A 21,893-nucleotide genomic window follows, 5' to 3' on the forward strand; every position below is an offset into this window, starting at 1 on the left:
GGAAGCAGCGGCTCATCCCAAGGGTGCTCCGGGTCACTGCCACCCAGCCCGGTGCCACATCAGCGCCGCGCCCCCTCCCACGGCGCAGCACGCACCCACGGCTGGAAAACCCTTCCTCTCCCGCGGCGAGACAAGGGCCCTTTGTGCGGGCTGAAAGGCCCCGCCGCCGCAGGAAACCTCCCTCCTTCCACGTGTGAGAGGTGGGGTGGTTCAGAACCCACGGCACCCTCCCGGGTGAGCTCTGCACAGCCCCACGGAGCACCCACACAGGGCTCGGGGCTGCAAGGACGCTCACCCCGAGGGATGGGGCGGCTCCAGGGTTGATTCTTTCTGCCTGGGGATCCTGCTGCTGTGGAAGGACCATGCCAGTAGCAGGGTGAGCCCACGGTGCAGCTCTGGACACTGGGACCTGCTCAGGGTCACAGGCAGGAGCCAGTGCCAAGGCAGCGCTCACACGTCTCTCCCCGCACACAAGCTTGCAGGGATGCCTTCACGCGTGGCAGCAACTATCCCTGCATGCAAGTAGGTACCATCCCTCTGGTCCAGGGATACTGTGCCTGGTCCAGGTCCTCCACCACCTGAAGTGACCCTGAGCACATCTCAGAGCAGAAAAGCTGGATCCTTGGGTGTTTCAACCACTACAAAACACGTCTCCCCATCTTTTCATCCCCAAACAACACTGCTCTTACCTGGAGGCTCTCAGCAGACAAGCTGGGGTGAATATATGGGCTTTGTCTTCCCTGCACATGGAGAGGATGGAGTGGGAAATGCCTCTTCCCCCATCCAGCCCGGCATCCAGAAGAGATTTGCCCATACGTTAGAGCTTCTGGGAATCTGCACTCATTTCAGGATTCAGTAAAACCTTAATCTACAGCATAATCTCTGAGCATCACATCTGTGCCAGGGAGACAGAAAATGATGGGGGAGGCTGCTGACAGAGGTTTTGTAAAGGCAAAACTGCTGTGGGATGCTGCCTGCTTTTGGCCTGATGGTTTGCTTGTGGGTTTGGAGGTGTTTGAGGAGACCCACTGAAATACAAGGTGCTGCACAGGACACAGATCTCTCCCTTCACTCCTGCTGCATTCTCCCAGCCATGGAAAGCAAAGACATTGCCAGCAGCATATATCACCCCTCTGATGTGCTGCATGCTGTAAAGGAGCAGCTCCATCGCCCTCAGCTGAGGCTCTGCAGCTTTCCAAGGGCTGGACCAGCCCCTCGAGCCAGGAGACAGAGTGCTGTGGATTTGCATCCTCAACACCTGCACAGATCCTCCAAGCCAGGTGGACACAGGCACCTTTCCCACATGGGGACACCAAGACCCTTCTCCTCCCCCCAGACATCCATTTACATCTAACCCAGGGCAAACTTGTTTACCTCTGAAGTTCAACCTATGCCAGCATGGGATAAATGGGATGTGCACAGCAAGGTTGGGGATAAGAAACCAAATGCCCCAAATCCCTTAGGCTGGATGGGGGGCAGAAATGGCCCAGTTTCCCACTTTCGCCTCTTGGCAAGGAACAGGGATTAGGATAAACCAAAGTGCTGTGCGCTGCATGTCTTGTAGGGAAGGATGCTGCTGACACTTGAAAAGCAGCATCCCAGAGCCAGCATTGCAAACCCAGCATCCAGGTGCCCAGACTCACTGGAGCTGCAGAGGGAGGTACAGGCATGGGGCATCAAACAAAGCATCTCCCAAAAACCCCAATCACCATAAGGCAGCTGCCAAGGCCCAAGGCAGGGCAGACCCACTGTGCCACTGTTCTCCCCCACTACCAGAGCTGAATCCCCCCACCAACTGATGGCGAGGTTTCCTTTGCATCGGCAAGCGATGTCTCACATCCTCTCCGACCATAATGGGCTAGAAAACACAGTTCCCCTGTGGATTCAGCCCGTTTCCTTCTATTCTTTAACAGGAAGCTCTGTGAGAGTCAGCCCAGGCAGGCAAATCGCTCCTCACCCTCTTGTTCCTCCCGGGATGGACAGAGCCTCAGCAGGGCTGCACAGCCACAAGCCACAGAGAAGATGCTGGCTCCATCCGTCCATCCGCTCCTCTGGCTGTTTGGCTGCATGCTCTTCCGAGGTGAGGTGCTCCTCAGGGGCTGGATGGGTGGATTTGGGGTGCCCGGCTTCATGGGGGGCATCAAAGGGAACTGCCAGAGGTTTGAACATGTAGTAGCTGCCATGGGAAAGCTCAGCCTTTAGATTCAGGGGTGGCAGGGGTCAGGTTGATGGGAAAAGTGTGGCTGTAGCAGGGGTACAGGGTTTATTTGGAAGCACTGGAATGAAATAACTTGTACCCTGGTTAACAAAAGGAGTGTTTCTGCTGTGTTTTGTGATGCTGAGGCATTTTGTTATACGTGACTTTACTCTTATTTGACAAAAGTTACAACATTTAAACATAGAGGATGTTGTTTTCTCCAATAATCTTTTATCCTTGACCCATTTTAATTTTTCCTCTCATCAATATGAATACAAAAACCACCTGCAGGACTCACACAGACCATACCTCGTCCTTACTGTAATAACCTGCTCCTTTGCAGGACTCACACAGACCACACCTCGTCCTTACTGTAATAACCTGCTCCTTTGTGATAACTGTGCTTTAAGTTCTCTTTCCCACGTGAGTCGTGGTTTGGGATGACGGAATGGGTTTCCTGCTCTGAAGGGTGACAGGTTGTTTTTTCCTGCATCATCAGGCACCTCTTGCTTTGCTGACAGCTGTAGTAGCTGGGAGCTGAAACACATTCAAAGGCATAGAGGCTGAAACAGCATCACTGATTCTAATAGACAAGCACTTAACAAATAACGTGTCTCCAATCCAAAGTTTTTATCATTAAACCATACAAGTTGCCTATGGATTACAGCTGCTGTGCTGGTAATAATGGCAGCTTTAAAAGGCAGAGAATGTAGAAACCAATTCAGTCAGTAGCTGTGTAATACTGAGCAGTAACAGCACATGGATTGGAAAATTCCTCCCTTCATTAGAGAGCAATACTGCTGGCTTCAGCAGAGGGGTGAACTGTGCCTGGTATGAGACAAAGGGCTTCAAGGCCCCTTGGCCGTACTGTGACACTCCTTAATGCCTGCCTTAAATGCTATTTTTCCTCTTGAAGCTAATTGGGATGGTTGGTCTGGGGCAGGAATGCCCAGGGGTGGTCAGGCACCTTCTCTGCATCAGGCTGAGATCCAGCGCCCTGCCAGTGCAGGACCCTGGCTGCTGCAGCATCAGGTGGAAGGGATGCCATCCTCCATCCTCAGTCCTGAGGGCATCACTTTGTCCTCTGCACTCTGCTTGAACCCCTGGGGCAGAGGCTGTTCTCACCAAGTGTGTGCCTGGCAGCCAGTGCTGGACCCCAACAGGGTCCTACAGATGATAACACAGTGCTGGTGCTCGCTGTGCATCCATTGATGCTGTGGTTGCACCTCTCTGGCTTCAATCACAACCACCATCCTTCCCCCCTCCCCATCATGTATGCTGTCTCACTTGGTTTTTTGCATTGATCCAACAGTTCTGAAATGGCTTTTTTAATTGTATGTGTAATTTTATATCAAAGGCACTAAGGGGGTGTAGTACTTGGGGGGAAAGCTTCTATGCAAGGCAAGGATTAGCAAAGGGGGCAGAGGCAGGGTCAGGGATACCACTGGTTCCCTGACACATAAGCAGCTGGAGAAGGGAATGAAGGACCTCAGGAGAGCTCAGTGGTTGCCCTGCACCCAAGCAGAGTGCAGGGAGAGACAGAATTTGCTTTGGCTGGAAAATAATACCTGCCTGTTCCCACACAGACCTTGTTGCTGTTGTTGTTGTTAGGGGTTTCTTGTCTTAATTTTGTTCATTAATTTATTAATGAATTTATTAGCACTTCATTTCAACTTCTAAGCTCACAGTTATTTCCAAAGGAAGGTTCAAACACTGCTCCTGTGAAATGGCCCAAGTGGGAAGGTTTGCAACATTCCTAACCTGGTTTCCCTCCCCCACAAACACTCAACAGTAATTTTGTCCAAACAAACCTCTTCCTATGAATCGTTTCCATTACAATGGACAGGCGTTTTCCAGACAAAAGAATTCCACTGAAAAATTCCTTCTCCAAGCTGATGAGAACCCAGCAGGATTTTCCCACTGCTCTCCTTACTGGCTGTGCTATAGCCAGTGAATGGATAATGCCACGAGAAGCACAGCGTATCAAAACCATGTATGCATTCCAATATATATATTTGATCTAATCAAAATGGGGTGCAGCTAGAGGACAGACCTTCAGCTATCAGAAGAGCTTCCAGATAGAGTACTCCCATCCTTCAACCAGGGCATCCAGTGCATCCTGAAGCCGATTCCTTGGCCAAAGGAGAGGCCAACGCAACCCTGACGTGGTGAACAAGGAAGGGAAAGCAGGAGGTGGTTAGGCAAAATGTTTGTTCACAAAACAAACTGCGCCCTTCTAGTAACACAAAACGCCACAGATGACGCTGCAAACCTGACTGAAGCAGCCGGGGATGGTTTCCAGGAATTATGTCCCATTTACAATACATGAGTCAACACCAGCTGTCCTTGGAGGGGATGGTGCTGGTAACCCAATATCAGGAATGCCAGGAACTGCTGGCAAAACCAAGGTGTGGGCTTAAGCCCAAGGCTGGAAAAGGGAGATCTTTACCCTGTGTAGTACCTCAGCTAGGTAACCTCATTACTCCACTTAGGAGAGGAGCCCACTCTGCACAACCAAATCACCACAACAAGAAGGAACCCCTCTTTCAGGCTTTCTCATATTTCTGGGTTTTGGGGTGCTGGTTCTGCCTTTCAGCTGCATCATCCTAGCAGAGCAGAAAAGATCAAAATCCCCTCTTGGCTGAGGTGCTATTGGAGATATGAAAGGCTCCAGGAGACTTTGCCCCTAATGCCGGTAGCGCATGAAAATGCTTCAAACCTGAAAACACCAGGGATGTGGTTCAATGGCTCTGCATTACTAGCAGGTGGATTTCACAGCTTAGGGAGAAACTTCTTACCCATTGCTGGTAAGAAACCAGTGCCTTGGAACCCAGTACCTGAGATTCAGGGTTTGCTGGTCTCAGGCACAGAGATGCTGTGGGCACTGGAGCCAGGCTGAGAAAGCTGGGCCGGTTCAGCCTGGAGAAGGCACCATAACGGGAGACCTTAGAGCAGCTCCAGTGCCCAAGGCACAGGAAACCTGGAGAGGGGCTTTGGACCAAGGGGAATGGCTTTAACCTGCCTGAGGGGAGACTGAGATGAGCTCTTAGGCAGAAGCTCTTCCCTGTGAGGGTGCTGAGGCGCTGGCACAGGGTGCCCAGAGAAGCTGTGGCTGCCCCATCCCTGGCAGTGTTCAAGGCCAGGTTGGACACAGGGGCTTGGAGCAAGCTGCTCTAGTGGAAGGTGTCCCTGCCTGTGGCAGGGCTTGGAACTGGGTGAGCTTTGAGGTCCCTTCCAATCCAAACCAGTCTGGGATTCTATGGAGTGATTTCCTCCTCTGAAACTCCAGACTCAGTGTCAAACCCAAGGAGCAGCATAGGCAGAAGGGCAGGACCCACATCACGAGCACTAGAAAGAGCAGCAGCAAACCCAGAACTCTAAACCAAGCAGGTTATAGAGGAAACTGGAACCATGAAGTAGCTGGGAGGGTGAAGCAGCTTGGTAGAACCAGTGTTTCCTCTCCAAACACCACAGAGCAGTGATGGTGCAGCCAGGAGAAAAGCCACGCTGCCTTGCTCTTCCATAAGCAACCACTTTTAATGGAGAAACCAGACCTCACCACACATGGTATGGTGGCAGAACCCACTCCATACACACAGTTCCTCACACTGTTTGTATCCTGGCTTGTTTTCTACATTCAAGTGGTTTTTAATTGACTTCCTCTAAGACCTGCTTCCAGCAGAGCTCACCAGAGAGGAGCACAGAGCATGATGCTCCCAGAGGATGCTCAGGCCTGGGCACTGCCCTTGAGGAGGAACACAGGAAAGCTGAGATTGATTTTAATTGCTGATGAGATCCGGGTTTCATTCCTGGCTCTTTAAACTTTCCATAACACCTTGGCCAAGTCATTACAATTCAGAACCACTTGGCAGCAAGCTCCCAACCCCCCTGTGTTACTTGGGAATTAGACTCTTAAATACCTCTGTGGATCTGGGACCTGATTGCAGCTGTCAGTTATCCTGCGGCATTACAACACTTCTCCTCTCTCCCTCACAGTTCCCACCTTATCTGCTGCACAACCCTTGAGGCAGAGGCAGCTTTTTTAGGCACTTCATAAAATGGGACCTAGGCTTCTACAGAGCTCTCTGCTTTCCAGGTTTCCTAATACAGGGTTCTTTTTTCCCCGTGAAAGCCCTAAGAATTGGGTGTTGCTCTTCTCTGCTGCTTCCACAGCTGCTGTGTTTCACCCAGGAAACAGCTGCCCCTGCTTTAAGCAGTTGGTGCGTTTCTGTCATGGGTCATTTGACAGAAGTGAGTTGAAAAGTCTGATTTTAGGCTGCTGGGTCTCTTTTCTGAAAGCATATGTCCACACAACCTGCAAGCAGAGGTTGTACAGCTCCCGCCCATGCCATGTAGAACATCTCCACAGCTCCTCCCAGCCCTGCCAGGGAGCACAAGAGCAATGCAAGTCCAGGATTACACATCATTGAGGCAGATAGTTCCTATCCATCACCAGCTCTGAGAGGACAGGACCAGTCCCAGGCCCTGCACCTTCATGCTCATGCCAGAGATGCCCCCTGCAGCTCCATCCCTCTATGAGCACAGAATGGACAGCACAAGCCTCCCAAAGCTGGACCCAAACCTTGCTGAAGCATTCCCAAGAGCTGGCCCAGGTCTCTGCTACAGCAGTGCTGCTACAGAGGCTCTGACAATGTTTGGGGTTTAAATGTCAGTTCCTCTCTTTGGCCTGCAGCTGGAGAAACGTCTATGATTGCCAAGAATAATACTATAGCAGAAATGTGTAAAATTCACCTTTCTATTGGTTTACATCATTCTCTTTTTGTGCTGAGGAGCAAGCGGGGTGAGCTCTGGGAACATCACTGTGAGAGAAGGCCTCATGGAAAGGCCTCTCTGCGCTAACACTCACATCTGATCTCGTGGAACTACTACAAGTAACAGAAATCCAACATTCCCCTGCTCATCCTATGGAAAAAATAACCCAAAAGCAGCTAGCACCAAGTGGGAGCTGAAATGCACCTGCAGCTCTGATGCATTCCTGTGTAGCCCTGTGGATAATCATAGAATAACAGAATCATGGAATAGTTAGGGTTGGAAAGGACCTTAAGATCATCCAGTTCCAACCCTCCTGCCATGGGTAGGGACACCTCACACTAAACCAGGCTCTGTCCAACCTGGCCTTGAACACTGCCAGGGATGGAGCATTCACAGCTTGCCTGGGCAACCCATTCCAGTGCCTCACCACCCTCACAGTAAAGAACTTCTTCCTTATATCCAATCTAAACCGCCCCTGTTTAAGTTATAACCTGTTACCCCTTGTCCTGTCACTACAGTCCCTAATGAACAGTCCCTCCCCAGCATCCCTATAGGCCCCCTTCAGATACTGGAAGGCTGCTATGAGGTCTCCACGCAGCCTTCTCTTCTCCAGGCTGAACAGCCCCAACTTTCTCAGCCTGTCTCCATACAAGAGGTGCTCCAGTCCCCTGATCATCCTCGTGGCCTCCTCTGGACTTGTTCCAACAGTTCCATGTCCTTTTTATGTTGAGGACACCAGAACTGCACACAATGCTCCAGGTGAGGTCTCACAAGAGCAGAATAGAGGGGCAGGATCACCTCCTTCGACCTGCTGGTCACGCTCCTTTTGATGCAGCCCAGGATATGTTTGGCTTTCTGGGCTGCAAGCGCACACTGAAGCCGGCTCATGTTCAGTTTATCATCAACCAACACCCCCAAGTCCTTCTCCTCAGGGCTGCTCTGAATCTCTTCTCTGCCCAACCTGTAGCTGTGCCTGGGATTGCTCCGACCCAGGTGTCGGACCTTGCACTTGGCATGGTTAAACCTCATGAGGTTGGCATCAGCCCAGCTCACAAGCGTGTCAAGGTCCCTCTGGATGGCATTCCTTCCCTCCAGGGTATCAACTGAACCACACAGCTTGGTGTCATCGGCAAACTTGCTGAGGGCTCACTCAATCCCACTGCCCATGTCACCAACAAAGACGTTGAACAAGACCAGTCCCAATAATCAGGAGCTTCCCATTCCAGCAAGAGCAGAAAGCTGTGCTTCCCATCATAAGTCCCTCTGCAAACTCCCCGTCTCCACCTAGAACTGCACGACCCAGCTATAAATCACTTGCACCCAAACAAGCAACAAATATCTTGGCCATGCTTATGCTCAATGGCAAATCCTTTGAATGGCTTTGATGTTTATTGCAATTCCAGCTGCGCTGGCTGCATCCCGGTTATTATTGTTAGCTGTTTATACAGCCAGGGCCCGCCGTGGACGGGAGCAGGGGCTGTGCTGGCAGCAGCACTGGGAGGAAATGGTTTCCAGCCCCGTTTGCACGAGAGTCCCCAGGGATGCCTGCAGGGAGCCGTGACGCGTGGCATTGTTGGTACCCATCCTGCTGCCCAGCCCCACGACACGGCTTGTGTCTCTTCCTGCTTTGCACATGTATACCGCCCTCCCATGTTATTCCACCAGGATGCTAAGCACCCTCACCAAAAGAAAACACCTAATAGAATAGAGCTTTTGATTATTTGAGTTGGCAAGGCAGGCATAACAAGCAGCAGTGGCCAGAAGTCAGAGCCAGACCTGCTCCACTTTGAAATAACAGTGGTTGTGATTAGAGAAGCCAGGGCCATTTATTCCCAAGTAAAGTGTCAAAAGGGGGATCTCTATGATCCATCTCTAGGATTCTATCCCTTGGCCTCTTCACAGCAAAGTTCAAATGTGGCAAACAATGGTGAGTACATACTTGGCCAGGTGAACCTCAAGAACTGATCACAGAATCATAGAATAGTTAGAGTTGAAAAGGATCTTAAGATCAGCTAGTTCAGAAATCCTGCTTTTACATCTTATTCACAATAACCCCCAGGTTTAGTTTTGCAAAGGGAGAACTCCCATGAGCCAGTACTCTGGTGTGAGCTGCAGTGAAGGGCTGAGCTGCGGAGGAAGAAAGTGTTGAGCATGAGCCTCTTCCTTTAGCCCTAGCACCAGGAATACTGGAGCTAGCCCATGGGATAGCCCCACCAGGGATGGCCATACAGGACAATGTCATGTTCCTTGCCCTCACCTTCTTCCCATCCCTAGAGGCTCTGTTCAAGCTCCCAGATATCTCCTCAACTGCACCAAAAATAGGGGAATAAGCAGGCAGCCCAGCATCTTTATTCGTCTTTTCCTTTGACAAAGCCTAAGTGTAGACAATAGCCCTTTCTTGAGCAATTCTGGATGCTTTTATGTGCCATGTACACTAAAAAAAATCACCTGTGATCATTTCAAGAAGAAAATGTGTTACAAGCAGCTACTTCTCATGGGAAAACAAGACAATGGCTTCTGCAAGAGAATTTAGAAGAAAGAGGAGCTGTTGGAGTTTGGCAGCTGCTAGAGGATATTGGCTCCCATGATGATCTCAGCATGTTATGTTTTGTGCTGAATGTATAGAGTATCCTATGGCATTTGGAAACCAACATCCAGAAATTGAGTTTTAATGCTAGTTAAGAAGAGGAAGCCCAGTGACAAAGAGAAAACTTGGCAAACTCTCAGCATCAATGGAAACACCCCAAGTCATCACATGCTGGGCACTGGGGAGGCAGCAGTGCCCAACAGCCTCCCAGGCAACAGGGATGCATCCCCCTCCCTCAAAAAGAGCTTCTCTACCTCTTTAAGAAGGGCAACTGTGTGCCCTGAAAGATCTTTTTCTCCATTATATTAGTTGATTTAGTAAGTGAGGTTACATCTACCCATAAACCTGTCTATGTTACTGAAGTGATGCTCATTAACGCGTTCTTCAAACCCTGTGGAGAAGGATATCCTACAATTCTCCTACACAATCACTCCCAGCAATTCACTATCTTTACATTAAGGCAGTTTCCTATTGCCCAGCCTCCCTTTTCCTTGATGCAGTTAGAAGTCCTTGTTTTCTGGGCCTGTTCCAAATGGATTTAGAAAACAAATCAGTCCCTTCCTTTCTCTGTAATTAAAGATTTGATCACGCCTTGTCTCTCATCAACTAAACTAGACAGTTCTGCCTGGCTAGTAAGCCAGAAAAGAAAAGTATGGGAACGATCTGAAAAGTCAGGTCTGGTTTTCACAGCCAAATCCTATCTGGAAAGAGACCATGTTTTATAATGTATTCACTGGTGTTTACACACTGTTTTGGTTCCTGTTTGGCTGGGATCATTGTCATAAAGCCTCAGACAAAAAAACAATTACAGCTCCAATGCACTTAGATGAGAAGAATGAGATCAATCTGGAGCTCACTACACCCAGACAGTCCCAAGGGGTGAGCTCTGAGCCAAGCCCTGATAACCAAACATATGCTGGATGCTGAAGATCTCATCCCAGATACACACCACTGCCAGGGCAGTCAAATGACCTCTTTCAGACACCTACAGCACAGTGACCTACCACAAAGTTCCTCACCCACACTGGCTCCTGGTAAGAAATGGGATGTTGCAGGTGGTGAGGCACTGGCACAGGCTGCCCAGAGAGGTTGTGGATGCCCCATCCCTGGCTCATGGGGGGCAAATGACCCCACTGATTTAATATGGCCTTGCATTTCCCCTGTAGCAGAAGATGACATCTCCTTGAAGGGTCCTGCTCTATCTGGGGAGGAGGGCATTTATCCTGGCTGAATAAACTCCACTCCTAACTTATTCAGAACCTTGCAATTTTGCACTCAGTATTCGCTGCTGCTTCTTTGCTAATGCTTTTGGGGAAATCACGTATTTTAAAGTCAATACTACAGAAGGTGAGGAAAGCCCAAACCATACAACCAGAAAGAACACCAGTGCATTAGTGACAGTCACAGATTAGCTCTGCTAAAACTCTTATTCTTTCATTGCAGGTACTACAGCCTCCACAGAGTCCTCTGTCCAAGCTGTTACAGGTACCTCCTGGGTTGTGATCTGCTTATATGTCTATTTGGATGTGGGGATGCAAATAGAGCACCCTTACATAGGAACTCCCACCCACTGAAGGACATTCTCCAAGGACCCTGCATTGCCCACCTCTGCCTGCCCCACTTAACCATTCACCACCCCCAGGTCTCCAGGGGCCATGGAAGCCACCACGTCCATTTCTTAGCAGTTAACACACTCTCCTCCATGGATCCCCAGAGCCAAGGTCCCTTTATCCACATGTCTCTATAGCCACACCAGTGACAAACCCTCTCCTTCCCATCTGTTTCCTTCACCTTTTCAGCTGTCACTGTCTACAACAGCCCCTTTCCGGCCCATCCTTCAGCTCTCCCCATGGGGAACCCACTAACAAGGAGCATGCATAGGAGAAGTCACCTCCATGTCTCTCTGCTTGTGTTACAGGTCAATCCCAATCAACAACTGACAGTCCTGAAGTAAAGAACCATACCTCAGGTAATACTCACCTGGAGACCTCAGAATGTGGCTCAGGGGCATCCTGGCTTGCAACTGTTCTGACCTTCAGCCTAGCTGGGCCATCCAGCAATAGATGGGGCTGTGCAGCAGCAGGTTACATGAGGACAGTGGTGGGGAAGAAGGAAATTTAGTGATATAAGGGCTTCTGACCCAGCCAGCTCACCCTAGAGGGACCAAGGTACAGGTGTAAGAACAGGGGAAAAAAATCCCTAAATTGAACAGGGAGAAGCAGAGTCATTAGGTTAACACTGCCTTAGCTCTAACTTGCAGAATCATCATAGAATCCCAGACTGGTTTGGATTGGAAGGGACCTTAAAGCTCACCCAGTTCCAACCCCTGCCACAGGCGGGGACACCTTCCACCAGAGCAGCTTGCTCCAAGCCCCTGTGTCCAACCTGGCCTTGAACACTGCCAGGGATGGGGCAGCCACAGCTTCTCTGGGCACCCTGTGCCAGCACCTCAGCACCCTCACAGGGAAAACAGAACAAAAACAAACATGCACACCCCACCCCCCAAAAAAAAACCCCTTAAAACCATTTTTACTCTTTTCACATTTTTATCAGAAAGCCAAGAAAAGTCTAGATGGGATTTCCCTGTAAATTCCAAGCTGGTGATCCACTCTTCCTTGCAAAGGGCTTACTGAAAGCCTCCCCCCACCCCGCATCTTGCTCTGGATCATGTTCATGCTATGGAGCTTCAAGTAGCAGGTTGAGGAAGATGGCAGAGCTTCCAGAGCTGAATTATCTGTGCTTAAGAAACTCGCCATGAAACAAAACACAGGAGTTAGTACTTCAGATAACAAGCAAGCAAATACATCAGGACCCCGCAGCCAGATAAAGTGTCCAGTGATAAAAACACCTGCATCTTCTAAGCAGGAAAAAACCAGTGGCAAAATAGAGACTTTCTCCACATGCCTCCTGAGCTCTGTGAGCTCAACATCTCCATATACTAAAAAAGCAAAAGCTAATGCCAAAGCACAAGAGCTCCCTGACTCTGAGCAGGACAAAGGCTATTTCCTTCTCTACGCAAGGAAATCTGCCCATGCTTTCCTAGCAATTACCCATAGCTCCCAAGGAGCTTGAGGACTCTTTGCAATAGCCATGCCCCACTCCAAGCTGTTTCTGAAAAGAACTTGAGGTGAGCAGAACCCTTTGAAGTAACACTACACTTCCTCTACAGAGCCTTCAGTAAAATCAACACCACCAACTGACTTGAATCTCACCTCTGTGGGTCCAACTACTACAGCCAAGTCCTCTTCCTTCACAACAACACTGCTAACATTGACTGTGCAAGGTAAGCATGGAAAGCTCTAAATTTTGCTCAGGTAGAACCTGTTTGTGTACCCTCTTTATCCAAGCAAAACTGGAGGCATCAGAAAGACTGGGCTACTCCATGATACGCTACTTATTCAGTAGCAGCAATTTTGAATCTGAGTCTTTGCTAAAAGAGCTCACTCCAGCTCCCTAGAACCACGGGGCTGGACAGAAGTGTTACCTAGACGTGGCAGCTACTCAGCAAGCTCATATCAGAAGAGCCAGATCATGCTTTACCAGGTAATAGTTTGTGGAGGAGCTACAGGCTCCCCAGCAGACCTCTCCCAAGCTCACCTCCCACATACACTCTCCAAAGTAACTGCACAGCTTGCTAGCTGGACATCTTGACACTAGTTTGGAGGGGAAACCTCATGCAGACAAAGCTTTTTTCACTCTATAGAAACCAAACAGCTTTCCACAGCACGATCAGTAGCAGCTTCAAGAGTTAATTCTCCTTTTCCCATGTTTTCTTCACCCAGATGAAAAGCCTACTGGAAGCACAAGCACAGCAACTTCACCATCTCAAGGTACTTTGTCCTTTTATAGAGTAACAATAAGTTTAGATCATTTCATGGCAAGTAACTTACCTGGTTCACGTGGTGCAGGTTACCTCAGCACTAGTCTAGCTTGGGGTTGAGCAATCAGTAACACCCAAAATCATGTCTGGTATCCCTACAAGCAGTGATCAAACAGAGGACCAAGTGCACTTAACATCTTTCACCTGGGATGAACTTGAACAGTTGAAAGACTGATCTATGCTTAGAAAAGGGAGCCCCTTTAACATCCTTCTAAAAAGAATAGTTCTGCTTTTGACATTTTGCTTAACCCAACCTGTAAGCAAAAAAAGACCAACAACTTGAGCATTCAGTGAGAGCTTTCTCAGAATAAGAGCAGAACCCAAGGGAGGGGAAGACTGGAATCTGCCAACTGAGCTGATTCCCCATTAAAGATTCAGCCTAAAAAAAACCCTGCAGTGGTCAAGACAAAGTGTTCTGCCCCTCCAAGCCCCTCTCAGATCTTCTCCGGCGCAAGCAAGGTTAAAAACCTGTGGTCAGCTCTGCCTGCACAGATGTCCAACCAGCATGCCTGTGCCCAGCCAAGCCAAGAGCCCCTTGCAGCAGAGCAGATTGCTATTAATTATAACCCTGCTTTACACCTGAGAAGCTCCATACATCTTTGACTATACAGATGCTTCCAAAAGTGAGATCTCCTGTTGTGTGAGACCCACCATTTCCCAGGGATGGGGTATCCACGTCAGACTCAGCAAACCACAGCTTCTGCCCATCACCTGTGGCGAGAAGAACAATTCCAGAATGAAACACAGAGTTTGATGAGTGGTGAAAAAACCATACAGCAGCAGCCCCTGCTTCTCAGAGCTGTTCTGCTCCACGTGGTTTCTGAGCCAGTTAGATGTGTCACTGCATACCCTTTCCCCTTTACACAGCACTTCCCCTTTTCCTTCTGACTTTTGGCAAAGCTGCATTCCAAAACAGTGAGGTTTTGTGCAAGCCAGGAACCCCAGTTCAGCTGCACACCGTGCCTGGTGCAGCGCCAGGAGCTGCTTCACGCTTCTCCAGGCATCGCATACTTTTGGCCAATGCTGCTGTTGAGAAATGGGGACAGAAAAGGAGGAAAGATCCTATCTGACCTACAGATGATCTTCTGAAACATTCAAGTATCATTTTTAGTCTCCTGACAGGGCCTGTAGCTGTTGAATAAGGTCCATGCAGACAATCTGGCAGTTCCACACACATCCAGAAGGCAACAAGGACTTTCTTTTCTCTCTGTAGAAGTGAGACACACAGGCTAGCTTTACATTTGCTTGCAGAGGCACTGGAAGCAGCTGGCACAACCCAAACAGCCTCATATTAGCCAGTTTATCCCACTGAGAACTGGAGTCCTTGCTCAAACCGACCTCTACACTGTCACAGATGGTGTAACTCAAACTAGCTTCATTACTTCTAGGTCACACAGGACAGCATATCCACTAATTCCAAGTGAAAGGGCAAGCTGAACAGTCAATTCACGCCCATATTCTGCAGAATTTCTTCCCCAAAATCTCAGTGTTCATGAGCAATAGCAGATCTATAACCTTCCCAATTCACTCTCTCAGTGTTCAGTTGCTCTCTCTGCCCCAAAACTGCATCAGGGGCCACAGAACCTGATGAGTTAATACAAGGGTATTTGAATTTTGGTTCCCTGAGTTTCTATTTGGACATGGAAAATAGTACAAAGTATTTTTGGTGGGAAGGTTGTAGCCTGATTATAAACTCCACATATTCTCAGATATTGCCAGCATTACCATGAATCCATTCTCCTCTCCAGCATGCCCATTAATTCTTTTGGTTACGAGATGATGCTCAAGGACAAGACTCACATTCCGTGTTTCTCTATGCAGGTCAAGAGCCCACGAGAAGCAAGAGTACCACAGCATCAGTAACTCCAGGTGCTTCCTCCACTCTCTCACAGGGAGGTAATTACCACTAGATATTTTATAGCCCTTTACATAGCCAACAGCAAGCCCATCATACTATCTTCAGGGCAGCATGTTGAACAGCCAGCAAGTACCCGAGGGATGCTCTCCATCCCATTTAGCCCTTGAAAAACCTGCAAAGCTCCACAGAAGCAGCACTTCAGGGCAACCTGTTGAGCCTGGGAGCAGTGGTTGTGATTTACATCAGGAAAGGTGCCCTATGGCAAAAGGTTGTAACAGGAGGGAGATGGGATAAACTCTCCACACAAACACATAGAATCATAGAATGGTTTCATGCTCAGGTTCCTGAAGGGGGCTGGAACTAGCTGACCTTTGAAGATCTCTTCCAACCAGTGGTACTTCATGATTCCTCACTGGGGACCCTGCAGAAAACCCTGTGGAGGTTCTCAGTTTGTTCACAAAAGGCAGCCTGACTCCTACCCAGGTCTTGGTCACTTTGCTGTTAACATGGATGCGGCTGGTCAGGATCCATCATTATTCTCTTCAAGCGTGAGTTAGGTCCTCTAGCACTGCTAGGAATCCTCTTCCTAACCATGAAGAAAGCCTTTTACATAAAGCTTCCTTTTTCCCTCTCTTGCAGGCACCTCAAATCCAGTCACCCCAACACCAATGTCCTCTGGCTACCTGCCTGTGCCCACTCCAACAGATGATAAATCCCCACTGACAGTGGCAGCTTTCGGTAAGGTCTTGTGCAACCTGAGGAGAGGAGAGGGGTCTCTTTCACTTGGACACCCATCTTCAAAGATGCTTCCCTCAAGATAACTCCACAGTTATGCCTGATCCTGGAGTTTTCAGGGTACAACCATCAAGAAACACTTGTCACCAGCAGGCAATAAAGCACCTAATAAATAACAGTCATGTCCAGTATACAAGGGACAGACAACTTGGAAGTCCATCACAGCTACACCCGAGTTTGAGATCTTGCTCTCAGCACCAGCGTTTGCCCCAGCTCCCTGTTAGGGCAAGACCTGGGCACAAATCATCCTATATGCCTTGGTTCCCCTGGTAGGGTCTAGAATAAATACAGTACCTGCCTGGAAGCTTAGCCATATTATTTTTACCCTTCATTCCCATCCCGCCTTCCTGCTTTCCCTTGTGTATCTGCACCCTGCTTGGCAGGAAGCAGTCAAATCTTCCACACGCTTCAGATTATTGAAGGATGGAACAAGAGATGCCATACCTTAACCTGGCACTACATTTGAAGATAGGCACAGAGTAGATTTAAGAGACCCATTCTGTCTTGGCCTATACTGTCCCCCTTCTCCATGAAGATGAGCAAAAAAAGCCAATTTACTCATTTATATCATACTAAAGGAAAAAAATTGTTAATTCAGAAGCATTTTAATAGTCAAGTGTTGACTTCAGAAGTATCATTTGCTTGTATCTTCTAAGGGAAGCCACGGGAAGTCCTAAAGCAATCTTAACAGTGCAAGATACACGTGCAAAGATGAGTTTGATTTATTGAGGCCCGACATCAGAATCAGATCTGGACTTAAACACTGGTTTATTAGACAAATAACATCACTCACATCTTTAGCTTGTCTCTCGCTATTACATTACATATTTATCTGACTTTATACACCTTTAGGATAAGATTTACCAACTGTAGTAGGGATATATTGACTCCAGTCAATCCCCAGTGTAATCAGCTGACTTCTGCCCTCCTGGCACTGCCTTACCAATTCAGTAATCAGAAGCCCTTTGAGGCTATAACACAAGAGGATAAAGCCATTTGCTGTAGTGACTATTTACTTCTCTATTAACTACCATTGCTCATTTTAATAGCAACACTGATTCCCTACCCAAGTTTTGAAGACAAAGTCTCTCTGCTATTCAGAAGCCAAGGACAGGCACGTTGTGATATCAATCACCAACAGTCCTTTCTGCATCCCCAGGTGTCATCAGCTTCATCATTATCCTGATAGTGGTTGTGATCATTCTGGTCAGCGTGGTCAGCCTGAGATTCAAGTGTAACCGCTCAAAGGACTCAGAAGGTATTTACCTGGGCTGATCTGTCTTTCCCTAATCAAAAAGTCATCAGTTTTCATGTGGATTTGGCAATTCCTAAAAGATGCTTTTAAAAAGCTTACACAGTGCTGAGGTTTTGAAGCCAAACTGGAACACAGATTCAGCAGTTAGGAATGTGGTGTGACCACCTCTTTAGAGTCCCAGCCCAGGCCCATCTGCACAAGTGAACAGCCTGAAGTTTGCTGCAGTTAAATGTGCAGATTTGCAAAGGTGAACAGCTCTTCCAGCTAAAATCATGGAGTTTCACACTCCTTTTTCCCTAGGAATTCTATTTCCCACTAAGCAGTGCCCACTAGAGGGCAAGGCTGCTCCACAGCAAGGCCAAAGATAATAATAACTGCCAAAGACCAAAGGATCCTAGAGACTTGACTGTACAGGCAGCAAAGCTTTCAATCCTGCCCATGTGTCACATTAGTTGAAGAATTCTCTCTAACCAACTCTCAAGTACCCCCCACGGTGTCTTTAATCTCATTTGGATTTCGTTTATAACCCTGTACAACGTGATTCGGTATAACTGACTTACTTTACTGCTTAGCTGCGATGTTTTCTCACCTGTCCATCACCAACTGCTTTTCTCCCTCCAGACAAACAGAAACCAGGAACCTCCATGGTATCAGAGAGGTAAGGCTGCTCACACTAGTCATATTCTATTGAAAGTGCCAATTTTATTCTAGACCTACTTTTAGCACAGAAAAGTGCCCGCTTTGGTTATTTCATGTGGAAAGAAGCATTTCAAGACATCTTTGAAAGAGGTAAAAACCCCAAAATCAGCTTTGATAGCACCTCATCCTATGCCTGATGGAATCCAAGGTAGAAGTTCAAGATTTAGGGGCCTCATTTCAAAGCTGCACTGTTACCTGTGAAGACTCGGCACCTTCCAAAAGCAGTTTGCTTGTCTTTCTTCACCTAGATACAGACTTAAAGTCTAAAGTTGGGTTTCTGGATCTTAAAGTGAGATGAAATCAGGTCCCCAAAAATATCTTCCAAGACACCTATTACTGTTATCTACTAAGTACAGAGGCTTTTGAAAGAGAGGTATCAAGTGGAGGACAGTCCATCTGAACCCCATGGTCCATCCCTGCTACCAAAGAAGAGGCTACATGTGAGAAAGGAGCAGGAAACAAGAGCTGGAAGGGATTAAAACATGTTGCTCCTACTTTTCCAACTGACTGTTTCCTATCAAAGTCATAAATTCTGCTCTGGCAAGAGGCAAGGGACACAAGGAGCAAAGTCCTGAAGTATTTAGGTGCCAAATCTGCATCAACAGTTTCCAAATACCCTTAATGACTGCAATCTAAGTGATCTGAGGCCACTGAGGCAGCATATGTCAGAGAGCTATGCTCCCAAGGGCACCCTAATCCCCAGAGTCATCCAGTCTCCACTGCACTAAATGCATATTCCAGCCCTCAAGGTAGGTAAAAAAGGAGAATTTCACCTTCCTGACACTTGTGACTTGTAAAGAGAGACACTGCAATCCATGAGCAGCAGCAGATATAAAAATACCCAGGGCTCCCCTTGAATGACAAATAAACCCAAGGGTGTAGGACAGAAGGACACGGTGATGTTTCCTTTTGTTCCAGTTCTGGTAATAGCTGAGTCACTGACTACCAGATCCAAATGGCTGAACTGATTCTGCTTACAAGCAGTGACACAGGTGACAACGGTGCTTCCTGTAGGGCAAGCCAGCACCACATCCAGATTTGCCTCGATGCACTGCCTGTTACCCCAGAGATCTCCAAACCTGTGTTCAGATGGGGATGGGAAATCTGGCACTAAGGACAGGCCTGAATCAGGACAGCAGCTCAAAAGGAAGGGCAAGTCACCCCTGGCCCCATGCACTAGGCCTGCTTGCCTCCAGCTGGGCACAAAGAAGCTTCCCCCCTCATTTTCCAGAGTGGTTAATGCTGCCTTCTCTTCTTGACAGCTGCTCAGCAGGCACAAGCCAGAAGAATAACAGCATCACCCTGATCTCCATGAAGAACATCAACATGAACAACAGCATGAGTTACCCACCATCAGAAAAGGTTTCCCTTCTAAGCCTTGCTTTTTAGAGAGTTATCTGGGGATTATTTCTCTTGCTAGATAAGAACATGCCCTTGAGGTATTTCTTTGTTCTCTTATTCCTTCAGAAGGATAATAAAACCCAGCTACCATCAAACTCCTGAAGGTCCAAACTGGTTCTAGTGAGTGGTGAAAAGTCTGGGTATCTATTCCAGGTCTATTCAAGCTGTCTGAACTCAAGGCATCAAGTATATCTCATGTATATAGGTGCCATCCCCTAGGGCCAGCCACTAAAGGCAGAGGGATCTGCCATTAAATGAAGAGGTAACTAAGCTAGCCTTTGAGAAATCAAGGTCTCACCCTCTAGTCCAAGCTGACCCACTCTTTCCCCACAGGAGATGCTGAAGCACAGCCCCACCTGTACCCTCAGACTCATTCCGCACAAGTCATTCACAGCATTTTCAGTCATTTTAAAGCTGGGATGGAGTTTGAGAGAACAAACTGCTTAACTTCTTTTGCCAGCCAAAAAGGCTGCTGATGCACTGTATTTTGCTCTTTTTGTAGGTGCTATGAAGCCAAGAGCCCAGAGCTTGAAGCTGACACAACCAGTGATGACTTTCCACGTTCTTTTTATTATGTTTTTAGGGTTTTTTTATCTTTAGGGAAGTGCAAGAGTGGACTTATATATAAATTATTATGTCCTTTCTGATCAATACATGTACAGTAGCATCCCACATAGCTTCCCCACCTGGGGTCTAAGGGCTTTCTCCAGCTACAGCCTGCCACGCTCAGTGGTTGATATCTATTTTTTTATAAGCCTTCAACACTCAGATTATTCGAGCAGCAAGAACCACCAAGGCACCATCTACTTCACCAATAAACTGCTGCCTTAGATTAATGGCCTCTGTAGTCTGTGCAAGCCAGTCACAAGCTTCTCAATCAGTCCAGCCCCACATTCAGTCAAACCCCTGCACTAGAATAGCATGATCTGAAGCAGGACGCCTAATGGGACTTAAATGACCAAGTGCTGTGTCAAATTCCAGCACAACTGCTCCAAGCCCCTTATCCTCAGTACCCTCATCATCCCCACAGTGGTGGGGATGACCACATCCACCTAACTCACATGCTTGTTGTGAGACTATGTTAATCTATGTCTGTAAAGCATTTGGAGAGCCACGAATTAAAGGTGCTGCTGAAATGCAAATTGCCATCTGAAATACTTGATTATTAATAACTGAGCTGCAGGCAGGCAGATTGCTATCTGCCCACAGGTTCAGCATGCTCAAAGAAGACTTAACAGTGAAGAACAAAGTCTCTGCATAGACAAGGTTTTATCTGAGTGTAAAAAGGAGTGGCTGCAAGCAAAATGCTGAGCTACCTCAGCCCCTGAACTTTGGTAGCTCATGTTTTTTGGGAGAGCTTCCACCTTCTATACCACTGCCCTCCCAGAGCTTCCTGCTAGAGCAGAAAAGCAACACCCCCTTCCACAGCACCAAGAGCCATTAGTGCACCCCCAAATCACTATGATCACAAGAACAGTCCTCTGTCAGGCTCCACAGTGCAAGAGCCTGTATTTGGAGCCAGCTGGTTCACAACCTGAGCTGGCTCAGACCCAGCTGCCAACTACTCACCACCTACAGCAAAATACTTACAAGCTCAGCGAGGAGGATGATAGAAACATCAATACCCAACCTCCACACAGCCGCAAGAGAAACGTGCTGTCAGGTATTTCTGGAGGTCTCAGCTGCCTTACTGAGCAGCATAACATACCAGAGCACTAATTCTACAAGTACGTTTGCTTCTGCCCATTTTCACCATGAGTCCTGCTTGCAAGCTTCACCTTCATCACCTACACAGTACTTCATCTACCTGGCAGCAGCACGCTAAGATACTGCCTTCTCATAGAATCCCAGACTGGTTTGTGTTGGAAGGGACCTTAAAGCTCATCCAGTCCCAACCCCCGCCACGGGCAGGGACACCTTCCACTAGAGCAGCTTGCTCCAAGCCCCTGTGTCCAACCCGGCCTTGAACACTGCCAGGGATGGGGCAGCCACAGCTTCTCTGGGCACCCTGTGCCAGTGCCTCAGCACCCTCACAGGGAAGAGCTTCTGCCTAAGAGCTCATCTCAGTCTCCCCTCTGGCAGGTTAAAGCCATTCCCCTTGGCCTGTCCCTACACACCCCTGTCCAAAGCCCCTCTCCAGGTTTCTTGAAATCTCCAGACCTCTCCTAGCATGAGCAGCAACATCCATCAACCCTGAAGGTAAATTGTGAAGTCAGGAAAAAAAGACCTAGTCAAGCACTCATAATAGGCCTCACTGCACACACTCCCCCGCACAGCTCAATGACACATCATAACTTAGCCTGATTTCATTTTATAGGATGGGTAAGGGATGCTCACTGAAACGTGCACTGGTAGAGGTAACAATGCTTTGCAGCTGGCAATGAAGCGTTCAGCAAAATAAACGCAACACATCTACACAACTCCTTCTAAGATCCACCCCGCTTCCTA

The 21,893-nt window shown here is 48.2% G+C and overlaps 1 protein-coding gene and 1 long non-coding RNA gene across 2 annotated transcripts; one reads left to right on the top strand and one right to left on the bottom strand.

Moving 5' to 3' along the window:
• The first annotated feature begins 1,925 nt into the window (after positions 1-1,925).
• Positions 1,926-20,587, top strand: ECSCR (endothelial cell surface expressed chemotaxis and apoptosis regulator). Its single transcript, XM_057413712.1, has 11 exons — positions 1,926-2,080; positions 11,001-11,042; positions 11,476-11,526; positions 12,727-12,840; positions 13,340-13,387; positions 15,259-15,333; positions 15,935-16,033; positions 17,250-17,348; positions 17,967-18,003; positions 19,307-19,406; positions 19,948-20,587. Exons 1-11 carry the CDS (start codon positions 2,023-2,025, stop codon positions 19,954-19,956), a joined length of 732 nt encoding a protein of 243 aa, XP_057269695.1. The 5' UTR covers positions 1,926-2,022; the 3' UTR covers positions 19,957-20,587.
• On the bottom strand, positions 2,544-12,009 carry LOC130601555 (uncharacterized). Its single transcript, XR_008972697.1, has 3 exons — positions 11,538-12,009; positions 4,251-4,357; positions 2,544-2,734 (listed from the first exon to the last, which is right to left on the bottom strand). It is a non-coding gene; the product is annotated as an uncharacterized LOC130601555 (long non-coding RNA).
• Positions 20,588-21,893: the final 1,306 nt, after the last annotated feature.

Source organism: Pezoporus wallicus, unplaced genomic scaffold (assembly GCF_028554395.1).
Source record: "Pezoporus wallicus isolate ANWC-B61680 ecotype Strahan unplaced genomic scaffold, APGP_CSIRO_Pwel_v1 contig_11153, whole genome shotgun sequence".
NCBI lineage: Eukaryota > Metazoa > Chordata > Aves > Psittaciformes > Psittacidae > Pezoporus > Pezoporus wallicus.

Excerpts from the sequence above, each read along its gene's own strand:
- ECSCR (XM_057413712.1), top strand. The coding sequence starts at position 2,023 with ATGCTGGCTCCATCCGTCCATCCGCTCCTCTGGCTGTTTGGCTGCATG. Across the intron at positions 2,081-11,000 it reads TGGCTGCATGCTCTTCCGAG|GTACTACAGCCTCCACAGAG; the intron begins GTGAGGTGCTCC and ends CTTTCATTGCAG. Across the intron at positions 13,388-15,258 it reads AGCAACTTCACCATCTCAAG|GTCAAGAGCCCACGAGAAGC; the intron begins GTACTTTGTCCT and ends TTCTCTATGCAG.